General features: G+C 56.8%; 10 protein-coding genes across 10 annotated transcripts; 5 read left to right on the top strand and 5 right to left on the bottom strand.

Annotated features, from left to right (window-relative positions):
* Nucleotides 1-384: 384 nt before the first annotated feature.
* B0T26DRAFT_741450 (uncharacterized protein) lies at nt 385-1,401 on the top strand (the record flags this gene model as incomplete). Its single annotated transcript, XM_060443967.1, has 1 exon — nt 385-1,401. The coding sequence occupies one exon, from the start codon at nt 385-387 to the stop codon at nt 1,399-1,401; it is 1,017 nt and encodes a 338-aa protein (XP_060297302.1).
* Nucleotides 1,402-1,769: 368 nt separating this feature from the next.
* B0T26DRAFT_752422 (cystathionine beta-synthase-like protein) lies at nt 1,770-3,479 on the bottom strand (the record flags this gene model as incomplete). Its single annotated transcript, XM_060445522.1, has 2 exons — nt 1,770-3,087; nt 3,178-3,479. 2 exons carry the CDS (start codon nt 3,477-3,479, stop codon nt 1,770-1,772), a joined length of 1,620 nt encoding a protein of 539 aa, XP_060297301.1.
* A 324-nt stretch (nt 3,480-3,803) lies between these two features.
* Nucleotides 3,804-5,426, bottom strand: B0T26DRAFT_778691 (uncharacterized protein; the record flags this gene model as incomplete). Its single annotated transcript, XM_060446653.1, has 2 exons — nt 3,804-4,887; nt 4,945-5,426. 2 exons carry the CDS (start codon nt 5,424-5,426, stop codon nt 4,254-4,256), a joined length of 1,116 nt encoding a protein of 371 aa, XP_060297300.1. The 3' UTR covers nt 3,804-4,253.
* A 1,543-nt stretch (nt 5,427-6,969) lies between these two features.
* Nucleotides 6,970-7,758, bottom strand: B0T26DRAFT_647386 (uncharacterized protein; the record flags this gene model as incomplete). The annotated part of the gene is made up of 1 exon (XM_060437891.1): nt 6,970-7,758. The coding sequence occupies one exon, from the start codon at nt 7,756-7,758 to the stop codon at nt 6,970-6,972; it is 789 nt and encodes a 262-aa protein (XP_060297299.1).
* A 287-nt stretch (nt 7,759-8,045) lies between these two features.
* Nucleotides 8,046-10,691, bottom strand: B0T26DRAFT_332321 (amino acid permease-domain-containing protein). Its single transcript, XM_060434421.1, has 3 exons — nt 10,085-10,691; nt 9,715-10,005; nt 8,046-9,624 (listed from the first exon to the last, which is right to left on the bottom strand). Exons 1-3 carry the CDS (start codon nt 10,217-10,219, stop codon nt 8,176-8,178), a joined length of 1,875 nt encoding a protein of 624 aa, XP_060297298.1. The 5' UTR covers nt 10,220-10,691; the 3' UTR covers nt 8,046-8,175.
* A 1-nt stretch (nt 10,692) lies between these two features.
* Nucleotides 10,693-12,600, top strand: B0T26DRAFT_332330 (uncharacterized protein). Its single transcript, XM_060434422.1, has 2 exons — nt 10,693-11,797; nt 11,895-12,600. The coding sequence occupies exons 1-2, from the start codon at nt 11,002-11,004 to the stop codon at nt 12,494-12,496; spliced, it is 1,398 nt and encodes a 465-aa protein (XP_060297297.1). The 5' UTR covers nt 10,693-11,001; the 3' UTR covers nt 12,497-12,600.
* Nucleotides 12,601-12,734: 134 nt separating this feature from the next.
* Nucleotides 12,735-13,925, top strand: B0T26DRAFT_647359 (uncharacterized protein; the record flags this gene model as incomplete). The annotated part of the gene is made up of 2 exons (XM_060437889.1): nt 12,735-13,028; nt 13,098-13,925. The coding sequence occupies 2 exons, from the start codon at nt 12,735-12,737 to the stop codon at nt 13,923-13,925; spliced, it is 1,122 nt and encodes a 373-aa protein (XP_060297296.1).
* Nucleotides 13,926-14,086: 161 nt separating this feature from the next.
* B0T26DRAFT_778685 (uncharacterized protein) lies at nt 14,087-14,978 on the bottom strand (the record flags this gene model as incomplete). Its single annotated transcript, XM_060446652.1, has 2 exons — nt 14,087-14,363; nt 14,445-14,978. 2 exons carry the CDS (start codon nt 14,976-14,978, stop codon nt 14,232-14,234), a joined length of 666 nt encoding a protein of 221 aa, XP_060297295.1. The 3' UTR covers nt 14,087-14,231.
* A 1,445-nt stretch (nt 14,979-16,423) lies between these two features.
* On the top strand, nt 16,424-16,711 carry B0T26DRAFT_599936 (uncharacterized protein; the record flags this gene model as incomplete). The annotated part of the gene is made up of 1 exon (XM_060435702.1): nt 16,424-16,711. A coding segment is annotated over one exon (288 nt), but the record flags the coding sequence as incomplete, so codon positions are not given.
* A 479-nt stretch (nt 16,712-17,190) lies between these two features.
* B0T26DRAFT_752415 (uncharacterized protein) lies at nt 17,191-19,112 on the top strand (the record flags this gene model as incomplete). The annotated part of the gene is made up of 3 exons (XM_060445521.1): nt 17,191-17,210; nt 17,265-17,604; nt 18,687-19,112. The coding sequence occupies 3 exons, from the start codon at nt 17,191-17,193 to the stop codon at nt 19,110-19,112; spliced, it is 786 nt and encodes a 261-aa protein (XP_060297293.1).
* Nucleotides 19,113-24,956: the final 5,844 nt, after the last annotated feature.

Here is a 24,956-nt window from a genome sequence, read left to right as displayed (position 1 = left end):
TTCCACGACCCATGCTAGCAGCCGAGCAGCGGAAGCCACATCTCCATCCTTGCACTGTGGAAAGGCCAAAATTGCACTTCCAGGTTGCCACGCCGGACGATAATGGCCTGATGCAGCTGCTCGGAAACAAAGCTTTCCATAAGCACTAGAACTAAGACTGCAACAAAATTCAAGGACACGCAGATATAAGGAGGCGGCCTTGATCGCACATATCAACCGCTGAATTAAAGCTTCTCCACCTTCACCTCCCAAAGAATAAAAACCGCGATTGTTGGAACCACAACGGGCCAAGGGAATCCAAGACCGACGTTTCCCACCGAAACCACCCCGCACCACGCCGATCCCACAAACGCGGCGTGCGAGACCGAATAGCATTCGCCCAGGATGACGTTCCTCGACACCGCGAAAGCGCTCCTCGAAGCCTCGCTCCAGCCCTCCCCGACAGTCATCTTCGCGGGGCTCGCCATCGTGGTCCTCGTCCCCATCCTACTGCACTTCATCCTCGTCGCAGCAACACCGTACTCGACACTACCATCCGTGCTCCTAGTCGGACCCTCAGGAGCGGGCAAGACGGCGCTGCTGACGCTCTTTGAGCGCGGGCCGCTTGCCACCCACACTCAACAGCAACAACACAAGGACGAAAAGCAGCGGCAACTGAACAATACCGCAGTCGCGCTCACGCACACATCGCAGGCGCCAGCGACGGTCGAGCTGTCCGTGTCGGACGACGGCGCGTCGTCGTTCCGCGACGACCTGGACGCTGCCGGGTCCGCGCACAAGAAGTTCCTGCTGGTCGACACGCCGGGCCACGCGAAGCTGCGGCGGCACGCGCTGGCGCGGATCCAAGGCACAACGGCAACCACAGCAGCAGCCGTCACCACAACGACATCGTCGTCGTCGTCAGACAGCAGCAGCAAGAGCAAGGTCAAGGCGGTGGTGTTCGTGGTCGACGCGGCGGCGCTAGCGGACGGCGACGCGCTGCCCGAGACGGCGGGGTACCTGTACGAGGTGCTTCTGAGCCTGCAGAAGCGCATGGGCGCGGGCAAGGGCAGCCGCGCGCCGGCGTCGGTGCCGGTGCTGGTGGCGGCCAACAAGCTGGACTTGTTCACGGCGCTGCCGGCAGCGCTGGTGCGGAGCAACCTAGAGGCGGAGCTAGGGCGCATCCGCCGCACGCGCAGCCGCGGCCTGCTCGACTCGGGCGTCGGCGCCGACGAAGATGTTGCGGCGGCCGGTGCTGCTGGTGATGAGAGTGATAATTGGTTGGGCGAGTACGGCAGCGACAAGTTCTCCTTCAAGCAGATGCTCGAGTTCGATATTGAGGTGGATGTGGTTGGGGGCAATGTCATTGGGGAGGGCCCTGGTGCGGACAGGTGGTGGCGGTGGATCGCCGAGAGGATCTGAGACATAGAGCTTGGTTATCACAGTGGCAGCCATGCAATACCTAATACTTTCATGTACATATTCCGTGCTGTGCTTTGCGCGTAATGCAGCTCGCAACTCAACCAGTCACTCAACAGCCAAGCGTTTGTTGAAACCAAAATATCCCATTTGCACGGGTTGAACCCCCTATCGATGCCAACCTATGCTATGTGATGATGCGAGCCTCTGGCTCTTGCCAGTCCCCCCAACACGCCCGCCGTATCCAGAAGCCGAAGACGTTGAGTCGAAGATCTACCGTAAGAATACCTACCGCTGCCATTTCAGCCAAGAATTAACAACCCCGCCTCCAAAAAAACCTCGAATATATTGCCTTCCCCCCAACGAAAAGACTACGGCTTCTGCTTGATCATCCAGGTCAGCAGATCCACCTTGGTGACGACGGCCACGGGCTTGGACCCGTCGCCGTCGGCCCTCTTCTCCGTCACGACGGCGGCGCTGTTCCATTCGAGGAAGCGGCTGAGCGCCGACAGCGGCGTGTCCATGGTGATCTCGACGAACTTGCGCTTCTTGTCCTTTAGGTCGGAGCCGAAGCGGCGCGGGTCCGTGACCACCTCGTCGATGCGTCCAAAGTTGAACATGACATCGCCGACGGGGCTCTTTGGCGCCGCGCGCCCGCGCGAGATGAAGCTGAGCATGTTGCCCAGCGTCACCAGGCCCGCCAGCTTGCCGCCCGTCGGCGTCAGCACCGGCAGCTGGTCGAAGCCCTTCTCGCGCATCGTCTCGATCGCCTCGGCACACGGGCTGTCGGTCAGCACCGACGTGACCGGCTTGAGCCGGAGCGACCGCACCGTGGCGCCCGCGTACGGGTCGCTCGGGGTCTGCGGCGAGGCCAGTGCCTGTGCCGCGCCGCCCTCGCCGCTGCCGCTGACGTTCCCGGCGTCGGCCGCGTCGGCCGACAGGAGGCCGTTAGCGGCCAGCCAGTCGTCGTCGGCGAACTTGGACAGATAGGACCGGATGCTGTCGGGCAGGATGACCACCACGACGTCGCCCTTGCCGAGCCCGAGCTCCTTGACCGCACGGACCATGGCGGCCATGGCGCTGCCGGAGCTGCCGCCGACCAGCAGGCCCTCCTCGGCGATCAGCCGCCGGGCCAGCTGGAACGACTCGCGGTCGTCCGTTTTGTACCACTTGTCGACGAGCTCGCGCTCAAGCACGTCGGGGATGAAGTCGTAGCCGATGCCCTCCACCTTGTACGGGATGTTGGCCTTTTCCTCGTTGAGGCTCTCGGGTAGCGCCAGGATGCTGCCGAACGGGTCGGCCGCCACCACCTTGATGTTCTTGTCGTGTTTCCGCAGCCCGCGGGCCAGCCCCGTGATGGTGCCGCCCGTCCCCGCGCCGGCGACGACCGCCGTAACCTTGCCGCCCGTCTGCGCCCAGATCTCCTCGGCAGTCCCGTACTCGTGCGCGAGCGGGTTGTCCAGGTTGGTATACTGGTCAAGGATGTGCGAGTCTGGGATCTCCTTCAGCAGGCGCCTCGCCACGCCAATGTGGCTCTCCGGGCTGTCCCAGGCGGCCTGGGTGGGGGTTCGGATGATGGTGGCGCCCAGGGCTCGCAGAACAGAGACCTTCTCGGCCGACATCTTCTCAGGAAGCGTGATGATGGTTTTGTAGCCCTTGATGGCGCCGACGAGGGCAAGGCCGATGCCGCTGGAGGAAAGCAAGTGTTAGCAAGACAATGAGACAACGGCCAGAGTTAGCCCCTCTCGGGCTGGGACACGGGAAGCCATATCCACGTACGTGTTGCCGCTTGTAGGCTCGATCAGAGTGTCGCCGGGCTTGATGCGCCCGCTCTTCTCGGCCTCCTCAATCATGCGCAGCGCTATCCTGTCCTTGACGCTTCCGCCGGCGTTGAACAGCTCGACCTTTGCGTAGACCTCGGCCTCGATGCCGAGCGATTGGGGGATCTTGTTCAGCCGCACGAGCGGGGTGTTGCCGATCAGCTCCGTGGCCGAAATCTTGACGCTCAGCTTCGGCGCCTGGAGGATTGGCACAGGCGGCCGCGCCGCGCCGTTGATCGCATCGCCGTTGGAAGGAGCCATCGTGGGGTGGGCAGGTCAAATTGGTCTGGCAGAGGAGGAAAAAAACGTTAATTTCCTTGAAAACTGGGGAATTGGTTGCGAATGGCAGAGATTGCGTAAGGAACCCACAGCGAGATAGATATGAGAAGCAATTGGCAGTACCTGGTGGTGGTTTGTGGCGTGCAGTGAATGGTTGGAAACGAGGTTTGTATGGCAGAAGGCAAACTTTCGCGAATGGGATGATGCGAAATGTCAGACGGATAGTGGGGGAGGGCCACAAAAGCCGATGCTATGCGCCGCCAAGAACAGGGCCTGCATGCAGTTGGTTCGGATTTGCGGCTGTCAGGGTGGGTCGAGTTCAGGCGCAGGCGCAGCACGTGGGACGTGGGCTAGCAGGGTCACTACCTAACAAAAGGGCGAAAGTGGACGTTCAGGGGGTGGGGGTCAAATTCTTCGAGCCCGCACTTCGAGCTCGCAACCATCGAAAACACAACTCAAAAAACATCAATACCAACCAGCATTGAGGTTGTAAGGATGACGGATGCGTGCAGACCATGATGCATGTGTTCGCAGCAGTCGGCATCCAATAAATGGCTTGATTTTGTTCACACTAGCACGATATTACTGGAATTCCATAACTAATCCAAGGCAGGTAAGTACGGATGGATGCCAACGCTGCCAACGGCAATACGTCTCAGACGTTTCTCCAACGAGCGCGAACGAGACCGAACCTGGGTCCACGTTGTGTACGATATCGCAACCCATATCTTACCTGGCCGCCGGCACCGCTACCCATCATGGACGGAAAACATCAGAATAGTTTGTCGGCGCGCCCCCAATTGCTAACCCTCCGCCGGGGATGTAGACGCGACCTCCGGCGGCCGCCGCGAAGGTGCCGTGCCTGGGCAGCGCCATGGGCGCCAGCTTCTCCCACGAGTCGCGCACCGTGTCGTAGGCCTCGGTCTGGTTGAAGACGCCGTTGGAGCCCGGCGCCGGGTTGCCCTCGCCGCCAAACGTGTACACCTTGGTGCCGATGGCCACGGCCGCCAGCCCGCCGCGCGGCGTTGGCATCTTGCCCGCCTTGGTCTCCCAGCCGCGCGCGACGCGCCTCAGGTCCAGCTTGAACACGGTGTCGTGCCAGTTGAACTGCCCGTGGTCACGCCCGCCTAGCACGTAGAAGCCGTCGCCGACCACGGCCCCGCCCACGTGGTCCCGCGGCCCCGGCAGGTGCTGCGCCACCGCCGGCACCGTCGTCACCCACCGCTCCGCCGCCGTGTCGAACGCCGTCACCGTGTCCACCGTCCCTTGCTCGCCGCCCTTCCACGGAGCCAGCACCGTCATGCCGCCCGCCAGCCAGATGGTCTTGCCATAGACGCCCACGGCACAGCTGCCGCGCGCCTCGGCGGTGGGCATCGGGGGCAGCTCCCGCCTGGTTGCACGAGTCAGTGTCTGTCTTCTAGGCTTCGCTCTCGAGGTGAATCCCTACCAGGTGTTTGAGCGTGGGTTGTAGACCCACGCGTCGGGGATGGCGCGCCAGGCTCCGTCGGGCGAGTTGGCGAGGGCGCCGAGCACGTAGATCTTGCCGTCGACCACGGCGGCGTTGGGGTGGTTCACAGTACGCGGCAGCGGCGCGCCCGACCGCCAGCAGTTGGTGGGGATGTCGTACAACTGCAGGATGGCCGTCGTGTTGTAACCGGCGCTGAACGGGATGATGCCGCCGATGATGGCGATGGTCGTGGGCGACAGCGTGACCGTCGACTGCTCTTGCCGGGGATAGTTTGCGATGGGGGCGAGTTCCGTCCAGGTGCCGCCGTGGGGCGAGCAAGGGTGGGCAGCGACAGCGACAACGGCAGCGGCAGCGGCAGCACCTGGGATGATGGTGGTGATGCTGCTGCTGCTGCTGCTGCTGCCGCACAGGAGCCCGGCTGCGAGCACTGTGCGGAGGGTGCCGAGGGCGAAGAGCGTCATTGTCTGTAGACGTCTTCGTGGGTGTGGAAAAGACGGGAGACTCTTGCTAGAGGCCGAGACTTGCCTTCTACAGGAGGTAATGTCTGTGGAATCGACTAAGACACGAAATGGAAAGCGACGTGCGACCGCCGACTTGTTTTATGCTCGAGACGCACAGTCGCGACCGCAGCGGTACCATTGTGCTGCAAGCAAGCCTCAGATGTGGTTTGTTAATCGCTCGGACAATGACACCGTCCCATCCTGTTCCGAGACGGCCCCTCGCCCCGCCTGTGGGAACCAACCGACCGCCATACTTCCGTCGGCTTCCGTGGCATCAATATCGGGCTTGCTTGGATCGTTTTCATTGGTCGGGTGGTCCCTCTCCCTCTGCCGCCCTTGGAACGAAGGAATAGTACGTTGGGATCAAGGTGCATCCCAACCAGGGCCGGTGCATGGAGACGTACCGTAAGTACGTAAGAGGTCGAGACTCGGGCATCTCGGGTTCGCTTTCTTCGCTTCTGGACGGGTCTCCTAATGCCATATTTTCCCTCTAAACCCGCAGCGCCCCATCACGCCGGCCCATCCTAGGCGTGTTTAATTGGTGCTGTACTGTATATGTTCTACCCAGCAATCTCTCTCGCAGTCCTGTCTCTGGCAGTGAACCTTGAGCCCGTTCCTCAGGAATGCTTGACGAAAATCCAGTCTCTAAAAATAGGCAGGTACCTAAAACGGATCCAGTGATACAGATCACGGAATCTTCATCTGCCGTGCTGAGACATGATTAGGGGGGTCCGAGACCAATTTTGCGGCTCGCTCTTGGTGGCTCGGGGTCGCCGGGCGGGATAGGTACTCGCGGTATCCGATCGATCGGAGGTGGTCAGGTGCACGTGTGTTGAAAGAGGGCAACAACAGGCGAGGTCTTGTTTCGGACCAAATCGTTCTGTTCGTTGGCTGGACTGGAAATGATAAAATGAAGATAACATTGTGTTGTAAGGACTTGACAGCTGGATAATTACTAATAACGGACAACCTAGGACGAGATGTAAATACAAATAACTATGGATAGTTATAACTTATCGAATGTTTAATTAGCCTCCTGCAAAAGGTACTTACTTCCGTTTTTCTATTTTCTCGTTCGTTTCTCGTCCTATTTTTTCTCTTGCCTCTCAGTGAGCACTTCCTTTTGATCGTGTAATTCTACATGTCTATCCTCTCCAAGGCCAAAGAAGGACTTGAAATTGAAAAAACTTCTATGTATCTTCGACGTTGACATCATAGTATCATTTCAACTTGGTTATTTCCTAATTCATGTCACCGTCCCCCATGTCACCGTCCCCGAGCTTCCTATATCCCGCTTCATTTGAAGATGAAATTGCTCAACGTCCATCTCCAAACTCAACTATACGGCGTGATCACCTTGCAATCTCAGTATCATTTGCTTATTCCTCGTACCTTAACCGGACTAGGACCTGTCCGTGGACAGGCCAATCCCATCGCTAAACTCTCTCTCTCCCCCCTATCCCATCTCTACTCCCTAATTATCCCACCCCCACAGCTCGCTACCTCACAAGTACGCCATCTCAGGCGGCGTGCCATAGATCATATACCGGAAAACATAACGCCCCCACTTGCCGCCCTCAAAACGGTCCGCGGGCGCCGGCACGGGAGCATACTCGTCGAGGTCGACGTCAAGCGTGCGCACCGTCTTGAACCCGGCCCTTTCGTACGCCGGCCACGCGCCCGCCGACGAGTGCACCCACGCGAACGCATCCGAAGCGTCGACGAGGTCGGTGCCCCACTTCAGTAGCGCGGCGCCGACGCCGCGCCGCTGGAACGCTGGCGACACGGACAGCCCGATGACGAACATGCACTTCGTTTCGCTGCTGCTGTTGCCGGCATCATCTTTGGGCGAGGGCATGACCAGGTCCATCCAGTTCTGCAGGTCGTCGCCCGTGAGCTTCTCGAGGCGCGCGACGCCGTCGGACTCGGCGTCGAGGGGGGCAGGGGGCGGGTTGACACGGGCGCCGCGCGGCCCGTCGGCTGTGTCGGCGCTGTCTGGCGGCGGGGTGACCTTGTCCGCTGGAAAGGCCGGGGGCTGGATCCCGCGGAACCCCCAGGTGCAGTAGCCCATGATGGCGCCGCTTTCGTCGTCGACGGCTTTTATGATGCGGATGACCGGGTTTTGGAGCTCCTTGGGGAGGCTCCGCAGCGCGTGCTCTCTCATGTTGAACGGCACCTTGCCGTGGCTCTTCATTTCGGTCTGCGAGTCGGACTCGAACGCCTCGGCGCTGATGGCGGCGAGGAGCGGGACGTCCTCTTGTCGGGCGGGAATGATGTTGAAGGCTGCTGCCATTGTTGGTGATGCTCTTTAGTCAGAGATGGAGATGTAAGAGGAAATCTGAGAAATCTAGGGATGTGAGGTGTTGGACATCAGAATGTGAGGTGATGGACATCAGAATGTGAGGTGTTGGACATCAGAATGTGAGGTGATGGACATCAGAATATGTAATGTCGTTGTTTGCTGCAGACTTTATATGGTTGTCCGTCTCATGTCTGAACTTCCCCAAATATGGCCAGCACAAATCAGGGACGGCTCACATGGCATGCAAATAGATCGCGGGGTCAGAGCATCGGATCTGCAATTCTGCATTGACGCGGCCTGAGTCACACGGCAAGCAGCCGTAGTGCAGCATAAGCGAGCACGCTGCAGCATCTGATGTTGTTTGATTATGGGTTATTTCATCTATTCCCGCTTCATTTAGTCCATTGATCACCGTCTCCTCCGCAGACCGCCCTCAGTCGGGATATGATTGTGCTCCACCAGCTCAGCACGCTGGATTGCCTGGCCATCTTCGTCAATCTCCACCACCGGCAGGCGCTTTGTATCCAGCTTCCACCTGCCCGCCCACTGGACAAACAGCAGACCCAAATACCAGAGCACGCCGAGGCCGATGCTGGCCCATCCCACCGTCGGGCCGATCCAGTTCGGAACTGCGTCCTGATCGCGATCGCTGGGCGGCACAAACGCGGTTGTGAGCATGAACGCAAGAGCTACCGTGGCGATGAAGGCCGGCAGCGGGTCGAGCCAGGGCCGCCATTCCGTCTTTGCTCTCCAGTTCCTCGACCGGCGTCCTGCAACGATCGAGTCGATCTTGAGGTACAGTAGGCCGCCGACGGTGAAGAGGCCGAGCACGCCGACGATCACGAACGTGTAGAGGTACGTGAGGAGCCGGTACGCCTTGGACGGCTCGACCGACAGCCCAACTGCCAGGACCAAGAGAATCTCGAAGATCCAGTGCAGGGCAGTTGCAGCGATGGGCGACTGCTCGCGGTGCGCGTCTAGGTTGGAGACGGCGTGCTGGTACTGCTGTGGCTGGAGTTTGTCGCCGGCAGGCCCAGACCACGGGCCCAACCGAGAGAGCAGCGTGTCATTGCCGGTGGCAAAGGCAAGCGACCACGGGAGAATGCCCTCCTTGGCGATCTCCTGCTTGACGCGCGCGGCCGTATACGTCTGCGCCATGAGATTACCGAAAATGAAAAAAGCCAGCAGCAAGGCCACGCCCCGGATGGAGCCGGTGCTCTCTGTGCCAGTGCCGCCGGAAATGCGCTCGAAGAAAGAAATGACAATGTTCTCGGGCAGCGCGTCGTTCCCCACGTACGGCGTCATGCAGAGATAGCTGACGTTGACGAGTGGGAACAGCACCAGGGCCGTGATCATGGCGATCAACGTCGACTTTGCAAACGACTTCTGGGGCTGGGACACTTCGGCGAGCACGTAGAACGGTTGCTCGTACCCTGTGTATGGGTACATTGCGAAGAACAGGGCCATTGTGACGTCGCCCAGCTTTCCCGAGTCGCCGTGGTTCTGCCAGCTGATCTGCCTGCAGGTATCGCCATGAGTGGAGCCGTAGATGATGCCCATAAACGCGAGGACAACAACGAAGGCCACTTTTACGACGGCGAAGAAGTTGTTGAGCCCGATCGCGTACTTTCGAGTGGTAATATTGATGAGTGCGCAGAACGTCAGAACAGACACGCCCCAGCCCACGACGCGGCCTTGCTTGAGGCAGCCATCCTTTTCCTGGCACAGCGGATCGATAGCTACGGACATGAAAATGCCGAATTGCAGGGCGTTGCCGGCCAAGTTGCCGAATATGATGAAGGCGATGCCGAAGACGCACTTCATCAGGTACCGCGGCCGCTTGAAGATGTACTCGAGCTTCAGAGCAGACAAGAGTTAGCTTACTCCGCATACGTGTTAGAGCGTGATTATGAGAGCTTGGAGCAAAGATGGGCAGTGAGTCCGTACGTAGTTCTTATCCCCGCCGCTCCTGGGGGCCGAAATCCTCATCCAGTTGCCATTCCGGAAGATGTAGTGGAGCGGGATCGTCAAGGCCAGCTCTATCCACCCTGTCACGATACAGAGGATAATGAGCCCGGCGACAACCCACAGCAGCAGGGCGACTCCAGAACTCCCCGCGCCCCTTAGGACGTTGACAGGCTGGGTGAAGATGCCGCTCGCGATGGTGCGGTTCATGATCAAGCAGAAGACGGTAAAGGGGCCCAGGAGCTGGTTCCTTGTCGGCGCAACGTCGAATCGCTGGCGAGCGAAATCAAGTCAGTATTGAATCAGAAACTGACAATAGGGGCCGCTCTGAAGTCCGGAGCCCGGGGCTCACCTCTCTCTGCTCGTTGTACTGCTGGATTCTTTCCTGCAGCTCCTCCCGGGTGAGGGTCTGAAGCTGGTGCTCATCCGCATCGGCTACGTCTATCCCCATCTCCGCTGGCGGTTGTCGCTGTTGTTGTCCCTCCATCTTCGTTCGTGCTGGGGTGAAGATCGGTCGCAACGGGCGACCCCAACTGTGACCTCGGTTGGATTTGGCCAGATACAAAAAGAGAGCAACAGGGCTCGCTGGCGAGAAACAACGCCCCGGGATATTAAAATTTAACCTGCATGAGCTTTTCCAGCAGGGCTCTCGTGTTCATGAATAAATACGTAACTGTAACCGAAATTAGGCTGAGCGCGCCTAGATGGTGTGCTCGTAGGCAGGTGGTGTGTCTGCATTCGGTAAGCTCGATGCAGTGTATTTTCAGCTACAGCGCAGAGAGCCTGTTCAGAGCACCATCGGGCGTCACAGCCGACGTCGAGACTGCCTTGTATCAATACTAGGCGGGACATGAGGCTGACTCCCCGAGCACATTGGCTGTTCATTCGTTGACCGCATTTCTGTTCCGGGCCTGCCGGCGGGCCATGAGGGCGAGGTGGTGTCCTTACCCCTCTCGCAAATGCTGGGCGGCAGACAGCAACTTGACTTGGCGATGGCCCAAGATGGTGTCAAGCCTGGTGTCAAGCGCCTAAAAATCCCGCATAACCAGTAATTATACGCAATCGGGGAGAAACGTCCGCAGCTCAGGGGCGTGAGAAGCCTATGACTCTGCAGCCTTACGAGCGCTCGAATGCGTGCCTGGCCATTCCGATCCTCACATGTCGAGTGCCGTCTCGCTGCTCATTTGAGTCTGTCATCGCGGCAATCACGTTCCCCTGGGATGCGAGGGTTCATCACCGAACAATATCACATATCTCTTGGCATCATCAATGGAGCCGTCGGTATTTGCGGCCGCCGAACTCGATGCCGGGGACGTGCCTGTCCGGCTCTCACTCGCATCGTCGCCGTCGCCATTCACCTCGACCCCACAGCACCGTGAGATCTTTGTGAGACGACATGCATCCGCCGGAAACAGTAGGGAGGTGGGCATCGTAGAGAGGACATTTTCAGTCCAAGGAGGCGCAACGCTATACGACAGCGAGCGATTCCTAAATCTCCGCGACGACTCCTTCATTCCTCTCTATGTGCAGCCCGAAGCAGACCGGGCCGAGTGGAAGGTGGAGCTCGGCTTCGGTCGGGGCACCGTTCCTGTCCAGTATCCATTCCGGACGAGGTCTGATGCCCTGCGGTTCCAGCAATTTCTGACGGGATATGAAACGGTCGCACACTTCGAGGATGTGGCATGCGTGGTCACGTACAAGGGCTGGCGCATCGCCCATCCGCAGTACGCTGGCGTCGGGGAAATCCAGCTTTGGAGGCAGGCGAAAACGTCGACAACCAGCGGGCTGCTGACACCCACGTCTTCTCGGTCGAGTTTCTCGACCCAGCAGCGAAGCTCGGTCCTGATGGCAGGCGGCCTGTCGCCTACGAGCGCCCGTCCGATGAGCATCGCGTCAGTGCAGAGCATGTCGTCGCTCGTGCGCACCGGGACAACGGGGACCGTCCAGACGCACGGGGCAAGGGGGACGCCCGTGTACGTCAATCACAATGACCGGCCGCCTCTGCTTGTCGCCTTTTTGAAGGACAGGGGCAAAGATGGAGGATATGCCATGCTGAAAGCCAACAGTAAGCCGTTTGTATAGGTTGCTCCAACCCGGCTCATGATTGTGGGCCGGGTTTGATGTGAACAAGACACCGTAAGCGTATCCTGACAACACAGCAGTCACGAACCTCGTCCAGAGTGAATTCACAAATGGATGGGAAGAGGCGCTACTGCGCCTGACTGCTCGAGGTGAGCCGACATTTCGCGTCGACAAGCATCTTCCAGAGCCGGGGCAAGACCGCCTCAGCTCGTGGAACCTCTGCGGGCCAAGAAAGACAACCAAGAAAAAGACGGAGCTTGTCGACCACCTCGAATGCACTCACTTGGCTCTCAACTTTGCCAGCCGGAAGGATCCCGCGAATCTCGAGAAACGGGAGTCGCTCGACAGGCAGATGCTGATGCTGCAGGCCGGACAGCTGCAGCGACTCGCAGGCGAGACTGTGATTCGAGACAGAGAGATTTCGGAAAGATCGCGCGAAATGCGCACGCCCATGCCGTCGCAGCTGTCGCTTGCACCTCCGACGTCGACGCCAACATTGACCCCCCGGTCCTCGCGATACAACAGTTTTCTTGAGCCGCTGCCGGAGATCCAGCGCGAATCGACCTACATCGGAACCGATTTTATCATGCAGTCGGGCAATTCGCGTCCAGCCCCAGAAGCAGCAGCAGCAGCTGTTACTGCTGAGCTCGAAGCCCAAGTGGGGCAGGGGCGTGGCGGGTGAGCGCTAGGCACCTGGCGGGAACCTGCATCATTGACGTCATCGGTCCTGCCTTCACCCAACGTCCCTTCCCGGCCAGGTCTGAGGTCCATCTCGACTCGCACCTCTCCTTCCGAAACAGCCATCCATATTTTAAACCTTGGACCATCTCCAATACGGCTACTGCACCGTCGATCCCTGCTTCAGCAAAGCGTACACCGTACACGCGGCTATGCGCACAGCACCGATCCATCAAGCGGAAATGGGCCGACAACAGCACATTGCCCGGTCGGTTGTGCAGACCATCAGCACGAGGACAAACGGAGGCGCGAGACGGTCGCGCAGCCCGGTCGCATTTCTCTTGGCCCTCTTCTCCGCTCTCCTCTCGCTGTACGATCTCCATCTGCAAAAGATCCGCCCAGCCGATTTCGCCAACCTCCGCCGTAAGCACTGGGAGGTGACGGACGATGCCTACACCGACTCGTTCCAGCCAGGCGAGTGCGCAGAGGGGCGCGACACTCTAAAGTCGATAGGGGACATGGGGTTCTCGGGCTCGGTAGGCTCGCCATGTACTGCACGGGTGAAATGTCCACGACAGACACATGCTGACCCGCACTTCTCGTAGACGTTCTACTCAACCGCGGACCAGAAATACTTGGTCAAGTCGGTTCCTCGATACTCGGAGCACTCCTTCTTCCGCGAAGACCTCCTGACGCCCTATGTCGAGTACATGGCCACACATCCGCGAACGCTGCTGGTACGCATCTGCGACTTCCTTGGCGCGAGGGGCGCCTCGCTCGGGCGCCTGTTGGGCACCGCGCCATCGCATCACATCGTCATGGAGAACATCATGTACGGGCGGGGCGAGGCGAAGAAGCGGGGCGACGCCGACTGGGAGGACTGGGATCTGAAGCCGACGTCGTACTTCTACCCGGAGCGAGACATTGCCGGTGGCGCGTTGACCAGCGAGGCGACTAAGAACCAGCTGGCCGACGAGTTCCACGGCAAGATCATCCTGAGCCGCGCGCAGGCCGACGACTTCTTCTCGAACCTGGAGGCGGACACCAAGCTGCTCGCCGAGCACAACGCCGTCGACTATTCACTTTTCCTCGTCAGGATAAAGGTGCCGCAACCCGAAGTCGCCGCCGACTCTGGCTCTTCGCAAGCTGCTTCGGAGATTGTGCCTACCGAGGGCCCTTCGGTGCCGCCGTCGCCGCCGTCGTGGAGGACCGGCGTCGCGTCGCCAGATGGGAAGCATATCTTCCGCGCTGCCATCCTCGACTTCTTCTGGGCCAAGCACAAGATCCAGCCAAGGTTCATGACGCTGCTCATCACTCTGTACAACGTGCTCATCAGCAAGAAAGGTCCCATGAGCATCACTACCACGCCGGACGAGTACCGTGCGAGGTTTTTGAAGATGTGCCGCGGCATTGTCGAGGCTAGGGAGGAGTGAAGAGTGGGGCTGGAGTTTGGAGTAACATGTTTTAAGATACCCGGGATTGTATCCCTTTGGTCGGAGATGGCCTCTTTTTGTGAAAGGACTAATTATTAATTACCGAAGGAATTTGTATTGCTTTCATACCTAATCAAGTACGTGTTTTCTGGATATAGTGCTGACTATATTTGATAGTACAAACTTTGATGAAAACTGCAACATACATACGGGGTATAACTTATTGATACAGCAACGCCCAGATAGGCCACCGAGGTGAACCTGGTGGTATTTGTTTACGAGACGTCCACAGAACATGATGTTGGACTATAGCGGGCCCTCGACCGGGTTCAGAGCTTTCCAAGTGAGGTAGACCTGCACAGCCCCTTCGATGCTCTGCACAAAACCAAAGAAGAGGTTGGTCGCGAAGACGAGGATGGCGACCCAGAAGGTGTACCACTGCACCGAGTTGCGGCGGTCCGCCCACCACTGCGCTAGCCCGCGCGGGCTCGCCTCGTCAAACGCCTACTTGAGTATCACCAGCCGGTCGTGCCACACGGCGAACCGCTCGAAGCGCCGGTCCTGCGCCCGCAGGTTGCCGCACCGCCCCAGCTGCCCGTCCAGCCCGTGCTCGGCCACTTGCCCAGCCGCCCATCGCTGCTCCACCGCCTGTCGCAGCGTGCTGTGCCGCCCCGGCCAGCCCAGCGGGTTCGGCTCCGACACGTCGAACGCCCACGCTCCCAGGCTCGCGCACAGGTCGACGGTCGTGTTGGCGCGCAGGATGTCGCTGTCCGTAGCGTTAGGCGAAGAACGAAGAAGGCGGCCGCAGATCTCGTCCCGCGTCGCGTCGCCGATGATATGCTTAGCGATGTCGCAGATAGCCGCGTGCGACTTAACGCACAGGTAGATGCCGCCGTCGCGCGAGAAGCGCTGGCACTGCGCCGCGTAGTAGTCGAGGTACGGAGCCATGGAGTCGGCGGTCGGGGCTGCGCCGGGCAGGCAGTCTCGCCATAGCTCTTGAAGCAGCCAGCATCGCACTTCGGCGGGGATTGGGTACTTTTGCAGCGTGTCCATGCCTGCTTGGGTTTGCAGGAGCTTATGTGGGAAGATGCCAAGCCGCTCGTGCTCTCTCGTTAGCTTCCGGGGTGCCTAGTGTTTTAATTATCTATCTTATATTTACCCTGGCAAGGGTGCCCTCCTATTAGCCGCCCTCTGCGTGATCGACGGTGGCAGAGTGAGGGACACACGCAGCCGCAAAGTGCTGCGGCACAGCGCTCGTGCTGGTGCGCCCTTTAAGTAGGTAGGTACTTGACTCACTTGACTTGGTTTCCTCTGCTACACACTTCGCCCGGAGCCTTAGCTCAAGGCAAGCAGTGCCTCAGCTCAAGGCAAGCAGTGCCTCAGCTCAAGGCAAACAGTGTGGCCGGCATGGACTTTATCCATCGCAAACCCAAGACTTGGCCCTACGCCGCCAACTCGACGGGGCGGGCGAGAGGCACTCTGAATATCTCTAGGATTGGCCGGGTCGAGGTCTGCGAGGCCACCGTCCGGCTCGGGAAGACTTCGTCAGGGCTAGCCGAGAGATAATCGCCTACCTCAACGATAATAGCGGCAGCCTGCACGACTCTGCCAGCATTGTCCGTCTGTCACTCTTCATGATGGGAACGTCGCTGGAGCGCATGAAGCCCGTCATCATGTTTGTGTCTGAGGATAAGAAAGCGCGTACCGAGGCCTGTCGAATGATCAAGAAAAGCACCATCTTGAACGGCTACCCTGGATTCGGACTTGGCGAGATGGAGTTGAAGGCCGAGTTCGAGAACCTCCGCCCACTCGGATCCTCCCCACCGTCGCCAGCAAGTTCTCAAATCGTCGAGACGGCATCAACATCTTTTGTCACACCTCTGGAACTGGCTGAAATGTTCACAAGCAGCGTCTGGCTGCTGAACAGATCGCCGTTGGGGGTGAGGGTTGGACATGAACCCATGCCCGGTCCCAGCACGGCCGTTGGAGGAGGCATTGTCAGTTTCAACGGCACTTTCATGTTGCACTCCGTCAGCCACGTCTTGAGACGGGCGCAACCAAGTCCGGATTATGGGGTCTGGCAATCATCGCCATCTCCAGATGCCAGTGACGACGAATGCGAAGTGACGGGTCTGAGTGACTCCGACGGCGAAGACGACGACGAAGACAACGGTGGCGATAGCGATCTAGTCGAGTTCGCATCCCTCTCGAGCTCTGCCGGATCCGAGAGATCGAGCACCCCCATATTTTTACCTTGGCATTACCTAAACCAGGACTCTGATCTCTCGGCACTACTATCTCGACTCGAAACCCTAGAAGTCTCTGGTCGACAGCCACCCCTAACTCCTGGAAGCAAGCTGTTGTTTGGGATTGGCCAAGTTCCTCTAACATCGGCATTACTCGATTCATCATTGACTGAAATTGATATTGCTGCCGTCGAATTAGCTGGTGTCGACGTCTCGGAACTCCGCTCCACCGCAACTCCCCTCGAGTCATACCTGGAGCATGTCGAAACCGCCCCGAGCGACACCAACATCACGGCGTTGACACCCAACGGCGCCATTGACGGTATGCTCTCAGGCACGCCGTCCTTTGTCCGGCTACCTGGCTCCAAGATGTTCAGCCAAGTCTACACGGCCAAGCTGGACCGGCCTCTAGTCCCTGGCGATTGTGGCAGCTGGGTCCGGAATGCTGTTACCAAGAAACTGTTCGGGCATTTCATTGCTGGCAGCACGACCACGGGCCTCGTACTGCTGATGCCTGCGGCCAAGGTCTTTTCCCAGGCTCTGGAGGCGCTGTTATCCTGAGAGACGACAACATCGACAGACGAGACGGAAGGGAAATCTGCCGCTGTCGTGTCTGTTCCCTCGCTTGAAGATGGTAACCGCGATTTTGGCTATTCGGGCGATTCGCTCGAAATATTGACAGAGAAGCTCAAGAATACACGGGAGCGCCGTAAGAAGCTAGAGGCTGTGCTCCGAGGAAAGACGCGTGAGGCGATTAGACAGATATTTAAGAAGTCGCAGCTGGAACAGAAGAAGCAACCTCTGATTGAGAGAACAGAAAGGGTAACCTTGATTGAGAGAACAGAAAGGGTAACCTCAAAGTCGAAGGCTCCATTGCGGTCAGTGTAAGTGGTTCAATTCCGTTTATTGAACCATTTTCACGACCGTCGGCTAACCAGAGACAATAGCCAGCATATCCGCTGAACACTTTAGCGGCCCCTTTTCTGCTTGGAATCTCGGCAGTAATAGCTACTGGTGGCATGGTAACAGAAGTTAAAGGGTTAGTCAAAACTATTGAATCACAACTAAATAAACAAGCTAACTCGCGGTTTAGGTACAACGAAACGCCCGACAAGCACTTAACCGAGAGCCCCGGAAGCGAGACTTTTCACTCGAAGGAAGCGGCCGCCAAGCTCGACACTGAAGTCTCTAGGCTCAAGATGGAGATCTCTTGGCTCAAGATGGAGATCTCTAGGCTCGAACAGAGGATCGGTCGTCTCAAGAAGACGGAGGATGACTACCGAGTCCGTGTCGACATGTTGGAAAACTCGAAACGCCGCACGGCAACGATGTCGTCTAACCTCGACAAGGCACCGAGCGGGCCCGAGATGGCTATCGACGACGACCTGATAGAGAAGGCCAACAAAGCCAGCCGTCGGATGCAGAGGCTTAAGGTACCGACAAAGTTAGAAGCTAGAACCAAGGCTAGTCTCTTGACCTCGGGCCCAGACTCAACGGGGTAGGTTCCGTCTATCGAGACTAATAAGGATGCTGCAACAACTTTACGTGGTTGACGTTTCTGCGTTTGTACTAGCTTTTTATTCCTCCTTCTTTTCTTTCTTCTGTATTCCATTGATTAGAATGAGCGGGAACTTTCGGGTAGTGTTCGTGGTATTCCAACCACGTAGGTGTTCCAACGGGTCAAAAGTGGTAGTACTACCGGGGGGGGGTGTAAAGTTGTTCTGATTCATGTTCTGTTCTAGAAATCTATGGTGGGGGTTCTTGGCTTTGTACGTGGCCGTGCGAGGGCCGTGCGGCGCACGTGCTTGCAAGCACGTGCGCTAGCACGTGCATCGCACCGCCTCCCTTCCAGCGCAGAGTACGGTCACCAACATCGCTATTCCAACACTGGCAACTCTTCTTTTGTGACCGTACGATCCCTCTCCCTATCCTGCCTTCGCTGTGACTTCCCACGTGGTTGGATGAACAGATCGTACTATCTCGTCTGAATATGCTGTTTGCTAGTATCGTGCAATGAGTCCCGACCTCCTCGCACGTTTTGTCTGATAACTTGTTTGCCTGCTAGTGCCGATCCGGGGTCTCGTACGACGATATGCCCGGGATCGGGGATCGTGCGGAAGGAGCGGAGGGTCCGAAGAGTGCGCTTTCGAGGCACCCAGTCTAGGTGTGAAGCTGGCCTTCTCGCCCTCCTTCTTCCCTTCTTCTCCTTCTTCCCTTCTTCTCCTTCTTCCCTTCTTCTCCTTCTTCCCTTCTTCTCCTTCTTCCCTTCTTCTCCTTCTTCGTACGCTCTTCACACACATGCACATACAGGCACAATGTCTCTCGTGCCTGGCGGCGGCGGCCTGCCGCCTACACCTCTTGGTACCATCAGCTCTCGTACGAATAGTACTCGATCTCTTCCTGCTTATTCCGACCGGTTCTGAGGATAACCGCCGTTTTCTTGCGAGCCTCTGTGTCAATGTGAATACCCTCGAGAGTCTTTCTTTTTGTCGTACGAGTGGCTGATTAACCTTAGGACGATGAGCGCCGCGTCGTCGCCATGCCCTCGGTTGACGTTGAGGTCCGCGTCCTGGCTGCCGATCGTGCGTCGGTCCATTTTCTCTTCGCCCGCATCATCCGCCGGGAGTCGTACTTTCGTGCGCTCCTTGTTCAATCGCGCGGTACACGCGTGCGCCCGTGCCCGGAGAAGTGCGGCAATCCAAACGCGTCTCCCAAGTTCCGGCATTGCGTACGCGTCCCCTCATTCCAGGGCGGCGCCTATGCCGAGTGCGTCTGGCAGTCGCACGGATCTCGCTGCTCTCATTCCAACGAGGGCTCAATGTCCGCCTGGGATTCGGGCGGTAGTTCAGCCGGTGGTTCTCCTCGCGCTGGTCCTAGCCAGCGTGTTCTTCCTCCGTCTAGTTCGGGCTCGCGTCTGAACCCTTTTCTGCTTGAGGAGTAGCTTCTTGGGGTTGGGGTGTTTTTTTTTTCTGGGGGGGGGGGGGATAGTGCGTTGAGTTTCTAATGAAATGGGTTTCCTAGGGATATGAATGGAGTGATCGTGCGGTGATAATACATATGAGCCTTTCCGCTCCTCCTCAGTTCGTCTTGTCCAGTCTATCGACGAACGCCTCGATTCGTACGATGACCTTTCCGTCGTCTACCAGCTTTGTCAATGCTTGGTTGGGGTTCTTCTTAGTGAGTGCATCGGCTGGGTTGTCTTGTCCATCAATCCAACGGATTTCTGAGATCTCCCGGCGTTCATACGCTTCGCGGAGGGACATAATGTCTATCATTAGTCTCTTCTCACTCGTAGTTCCCAGCTTCACTAGGCAATCGTACAGTGACCTCGAGTCTGTACAGATTACCACTGGGATTCGTGCGATCCCGAGGACGTTTGTAATCTTGGTGAGTGTCGTACTAATAGCAATTCCGCTATCGAATCCGTTCACCATGCCGTAGAGCTCGCTTGCCAGCACGCTCCTAGTAATCCTCTTGCACTTGGTTGAGGACCAGTGTACGATATTGCCGCAGAGCTGGAATGACTTATCCGTACGGTCGTCCTCCGTTCCTAGTACGATTAGAAATCCGAGCTGTGATGACATGTCCTTGTTATTCGCGAAAGATCCATCAGTAAAGATGAATAGCTTCGCACGATCAAGATCCAGTGGTTGATAGCGAAGTCCTCGCTCCGGGTTATCGATCTGCCACTGGATCCTCTTGTTCAGGCTATCGTGGTCTCTCTTCTCTGGTTCCTTCACCTGAGCTGCGATAGATAGGTCGTACGCTGCCTCTGGCTGGCAAATGCTTGCGATATATGCACCTCTCGCACGTTGAGATACATATTGTTGGGGTGCATCTTCTTTTTCCTGGTCGATTAGGTTGAGTTGCTTGGCCTGCCCTTTCTGTGCGATTAAGATGTCTTTTCCCTGGAGTTGGAGGCGACATCCGTTGAACTCGATAGGAGAGTCGTGCGTCAGGAACTTCTTTGGCTTCGCCATCAGTCCTGCTTCTTTGAGCTTGACCTCCTCTTTTTCCGAAAACTGGGGGGTGGCTAGTGTGAGGGTATCGTCTGTCTGCATGCCTGTGATTCCGAAGGTCTCTTGTCCGTTTTTGGTAACTAACAGACAAGGGTCGTACGTTGAAGTTTGCATCTCCAATGCCTCGATATGGTGCTTGTTGTACGTCTTGAACCAATGGACTCCGGCCTCTGCGAGTCCATATAGGGGCTTCTTGATCCATAGGACCGTACCTTTCGGATACTTGTCCTTGAGTTCCTTCGGGAGCTGTGCGATGATTGTGCGATGAAGAGGATCTGTCGATTGGGTATAGGCTTGCGTAATATCTCTCAGTTCAGTCTTTGCACCAATTCGCTCTTCTAGCGATGGGCCTAGTGCGAGGATCAGTCTCTGGCTCATTCTCTGGATCGTCGGAGCCTGGGTCAAGATCTCCTTTTTATCCTCGTCGCTATGGCCTTGCACGATCAACCTGGACTTCTCATAGGGGATAGAATCCTTTCCCTTTATCTCTCGCACGAGTCGGGTCTTCCAGAGTCTTAGCTTGCCATGCTTCTTTTCATTAAAGCGGATGACCTCAATAACGTGCGAGACCAGCAGTCCATCAATCTCCTGGGCGTCCGATTCCTCAAATGGTAGCCCGGGTATAGTGATCTTTCCTTCTTCGCGGAGTTGGATAGCCAGTGCAAGTGCGTCGACTTCCTTCTGAGTAACAAGAGTCGTGCCTTGAGCTGGGATTGGGTTCTTTCTTGGTCGTCCCCGTCCCCTCTTTTGCACGATGGGAACAGGTTCTTTCAATACCTGGTCTTTCTCGTGCGAGATGATTTCTCCTTGTCCCTGCTCTTCCCTATCTTTATCTTGATAGTACGGCTTGACCTGGGTTATTCTGAACGTCTTTGGGCCGCTCTGCATTTCGACGGTAACATTGGCGTAGTCCTTGGCGATAATGGGGTATGGTCCTTCCCACCTCTTGTCCTTCCCTTCTCGCCAGACAAGCACCTCGCTCCTCAAGGGTAGTGCGAGGACTCCATTTGTCGTTGGTCCGTTCCGAGTATTGAGCGCACGATTAACGCTAACTTGTGCGCGGATCTCGCGCAACATCTTCATTGCTTTCTGCACTGCTCGCGCTCTCTCTCTAATCTCGGGTGACGGTGGCGAGTCGTGATTGATCCTGGGGTACGCTCCAAATACCAAGAGTGTTGGTACGAGCCCGTCTGGGCCAGCCGTATCGTTAAGAGCCTTAACTGCCATCTGGAGGATCGTCTCGTCGTCTGTGCGATGACTCAACTCCTGGTGGAGGATATCGTACGCCCGTTCTAATGGGCGGTGTGCTCTCTCTACCTTACCGATAGCCCAGTGTGCCTCAATCGGCATCTCTTTGCACGAGACTCCCATAATCTTGGCGTTGTTCCTGAACTCCTCAGATGCGAAGTTCGTTCCTGGGTCGTGCGATATCACATCTGGGGGCCCTTGGTATACAAAGATCCAACAGCGACATAGTGCGTCCCATGCATCGTTCGCTGACATTGATCGTAGGAACGTTACTGCCTGAAATGATGTCGCCACATCGATAACGTGTAGCGCCTTCCTTCCATTGAGCTGTACGATATCGATGACGACCTCATAGTTGAATTCGCACTCGTCCTTGATCGTGAACTTGAATCGCTGTGGAGCTGGGTCGTGCGTCTGGCAGTGATGGCAGACTTTCTGGATTTCTTGGAGGATCTCCTCTTTTACATCCTCGTGCCCGGCTTTCTTCAAGAGCTTGTGAAGTCTCTCGGTACGAGGATGTCCAAAACGCCGGTGGAGTCTCCTCAGTTCTGGCTCAGTCAGGTAGACTCCTGCTTCCGCACGACTCGTATTGAAGAAAGGATGTCCCCATTTTCGGATAACGGGGATAGTGGTTCCATCCTCTCGTACGATGACGTCCTCAACGTTGTTGAAGTATGCTTTAAGTCTATCCGCGTCGCGCAGACTAAGCAAAAATGGCGTCGCCGTATTCAAGATGTGGTACGTGACCTTCCCGATAGCGTTCTCCATAAGCATCGTACCTATAGAGGTGTTGACTTTTCCGCCTCCGAATCGGATTTCGGCGGTTCCTGGTGTCCAAGAGATCTTCGCACAAGGGTTCTCTCTCAGATATGCCTCGACTTGGCACTTTCCGACGGTAGATACTTGTGCGGCTCCAGTATCCCAGAGCTCGCCCTGGTACATTGTCGTATACTGATTCTCTAGTACGAACTGTTCCGCCGGTTTCTCCTCGCATTCTTGGTAGATATTCTCGCCGAATGTGCGATGAATATATGCTTTCTCTTGGAGGAATTGTGCGGCTTGTCCTTGGTCTTCCTCCTCGCCCTCATATCCGGACTCCTCATCGTCACTCTCCTCCTCCTCTGGTGGCGTACCTTCAAAACCTGCCAGGAATTGTTCAAAGTCCTTTTGGCTCTCCAATGTTTCGCACGCCTGGAGGTATTGCCTTCGAGACTTCTCTCGTTCCTCCCTTGAGTGGTTGGTTGACCAACAGCCTTCTTTCTTGCAGATGAAGCACTTCTTGTCTCTTGTATTCCCGAATCTCGCACGAGGGCGATATGAAGGATCGCGTCGTTGAAATTGACGCTTGGGAAATTGTGGCTTGTCGTTTGCGATTGGAACGATATCGCCGGTCGACAAAGTTCTGGTCGTACGTCTCGGTATGGAATTGTCGCGAAACCTTGCGGTCCTCTGCAATCTTCAGGGCTGTTCTCAGCTTGTCAAATAGTGACTCGCACGATGTCCTCTGGCCCAGTAGTGCTGGTTCAAACTCTGCGACTCCTGTGCAGGCTCGCGTGACTGCGGTATGCAGTGCGATCTCGCCCTGGTATCCCTCGCCTAGGGCACGCTGCACGAGCTGGAGCTTATCGAGCATCTTCTCGAGCATCTCCTTCGCTGGTGCCTCTGGGCTCTCCCTACGCAATCGTGCGAAGCTGAGGGTAGTCCAGTCCGAGTAATACTCGGCGTGGTTCACCGTAGTATTGAAGTACGAGTCCAGCAGTTGATAGATCTCGTCCCACCTCTTATCAGGCCCAATATGGTTCATATAGTACGTCTCCGCACGGTCAGACAGGATCTCGGGGAATACTGCGTGATACATATCCTCCGGGATCTCGTGCCTCCGGCAAATACTAACGAAGTGCTTGACCTTATCGTACAAGATGTCGTACGGACGCCCTGTGTAGTTCCGTGCGGGCTTCCATGCCTTCACAAACGCCGATACTTTCCTGCTATCGACTGGGCCGTTATATATGATCCGCGTCGGTGGGATATTCTGGTACTGGATGTAGGGGGTTCCGTACAGCGGGTTCGGGTTCTGGTACGAATTTGGAGATGGAGAAGTCGTCGTACCCGGTGGGTTCGTTAGGAGTGGTATTCCTCCTGTCTTGAGCTGTAGGGTGGGTGTCGGAGATGGTTGATGGGTGTTGTGCGACATCTCTATTGGCTGTGCGGTCGTCACGAGATTGGCGAACTTCTCTGAGGCCGTTCCTTCCGGGACTTGTACGTTCTTCTGCTCCAAGATGGTAAGCATTCGCTTCTTGAACGTACGATTGACTTCGTTGAATTGTGCGACTGTCCAGCCTTTGAAATCTTCGCGGAAAGCCGCGCGGATTCCATCTGGGCTCGTATTGAACCAGATAAACTCCATCATACTCTGTGCGAAGTACGTTGTTGCCTCCTTCTCCCGAAATGGGTTCGTGAGGTTTGGTGGCGTTTCAGAATCCCACAGGTTGAAGTCAACATTGCTCTTCCAAACCGTCGCGGGGATGCCGCTATTCTCCCAGATCTCCTCGTAGGATTCCTCCTCACTATCTAACGCCATCGTCTTCAAGTTATCGATGACTGTCGATAAGTGTGTTGGTGATTGGTCGCTGCCGTACGACCGGGGTTTTTGGCATTGAGTGGGGTTATAGCGGGGTTAATGCACTGTGGCGCGCAATTCGGGTTCCTCTTGTACCAAGCCGTGATGCTTACGATCGCCTTCCCGATTTCCAGCGGTCGTAAACATTCGCGTTTAGTACGATTGGTTCCTTAATTCTTCTAGATGAAGCCTCCTTACTCCCTCGAAAGTTCGTAGGAAACAGTCGTCTAGGCGATAGCACGAGAGATTCTCGCACGCGGGTCGCACTTCCCTCGAAAGTTCAGTGCGATCGCGCCGATAGTACGATCTCGTCTCTTCACGTAGCTTATCTGTGAGTGTTACCACTCACTGATCAGTGTTCGTGGTATTCCAACCACGTAGGTGTTCCAACGGGTCAAAAGTGGTAGTACTACCGGGGGGGGTGTAAAGTTGTTCTGATTCATGTTCTGTTCTAGAAATCTATGGTGGGGGTTCTTGGCTTTGTACGTGGCCGTGCGAGGGCCGTGCGGCGCACGTGCATCGCACCGCCTCCCTTCCAGCGCAGAGTACGGTCACCAACATCGCTATTCCAACAGGTAGGGACTTGGATTAGAAAACATCTCGACTTTGCTGCTCAGTAGGGTACAGTCCTTCCGGTAGTTATCATGCAGCCTGATATATTTGGATAATTAACAAGTTCTGTCATCGCACAGTCGACTAATTGAGGCAGGGCTGCAATTATGGTCGCTGAATTCGTAGAATCTAAAGCTAAGGAAAGAAAAAGGAAAGAAAGCTCCAATGCTTGTGCGGGGCGCGAGGAAATAAGGTGGTTGTGGATCACGTCCCAGGGCTACGCACAGACCACGTCCCAAGTTGCTGCAACCAGTCGGCACGTGCTTCCCAGCTCCTGCCTTGGCAC

Source organism: Lasiosphaeria miniovina (genome assembly GCF_030549165.1).
Source record: "Lasiosphaeria miniovina strain SMH2392-1A chromosome Unknown B0T26scaffold_4, whole genome shotgun sequence".
Lineage (NCBI taxonomy): Eukaryota > Fungi > Ascomycota > Sordariomycetes > Sordariales > Lasiosphaeriaceae > Lasiosphaeria > Lasiosphaeria miniovina.
The sequence above is the reverse complement of the archived record's forward strand: the minus strand, read 5'-3'. Positions and strand labels throughout refer to the sequence as shown.

Bases quoted from the DNA above. Each gene is read 5' to 3' on its own strand.
- B0T26DRAFT_332321 (XM_060434421.1), bottom strand. From the start codon at position 10,219: ATGGAGGGACAACAACAGCGACAACCGCCAGCGGAGATGGGGATAGAC. The intron at 10,006-10,084 runs GTGAGCCCCGGG...TTCGCTCGCCAG, and splicing joins AGTACAACGAGCAGAGAGAG to CGATTCGACGTTGCGCCGAC. The intron at 9,625-9,714 runs GTACGGACTCAC...TCTGCTCTGAAG, and splicing joins GCGGCGGGGATAAGAACTAC to CTCGAGTACATCTTCAAGCG.
- B0T26DRAFT_332330 (XM_060434422.1), top strand. From the start codon at position 11,002: ATGGAGCCGTCGGTATTTGCGGCCGCCGAACTCGATGCCGGGGACGTG. The intron at 11,798-11,894 runs GTAAGCCGTTTG...ACAACACAGCAG, and splicing joins TGCCATGCTGAAAGCCAACA to TCACGAACCTCGTCCAGAGT.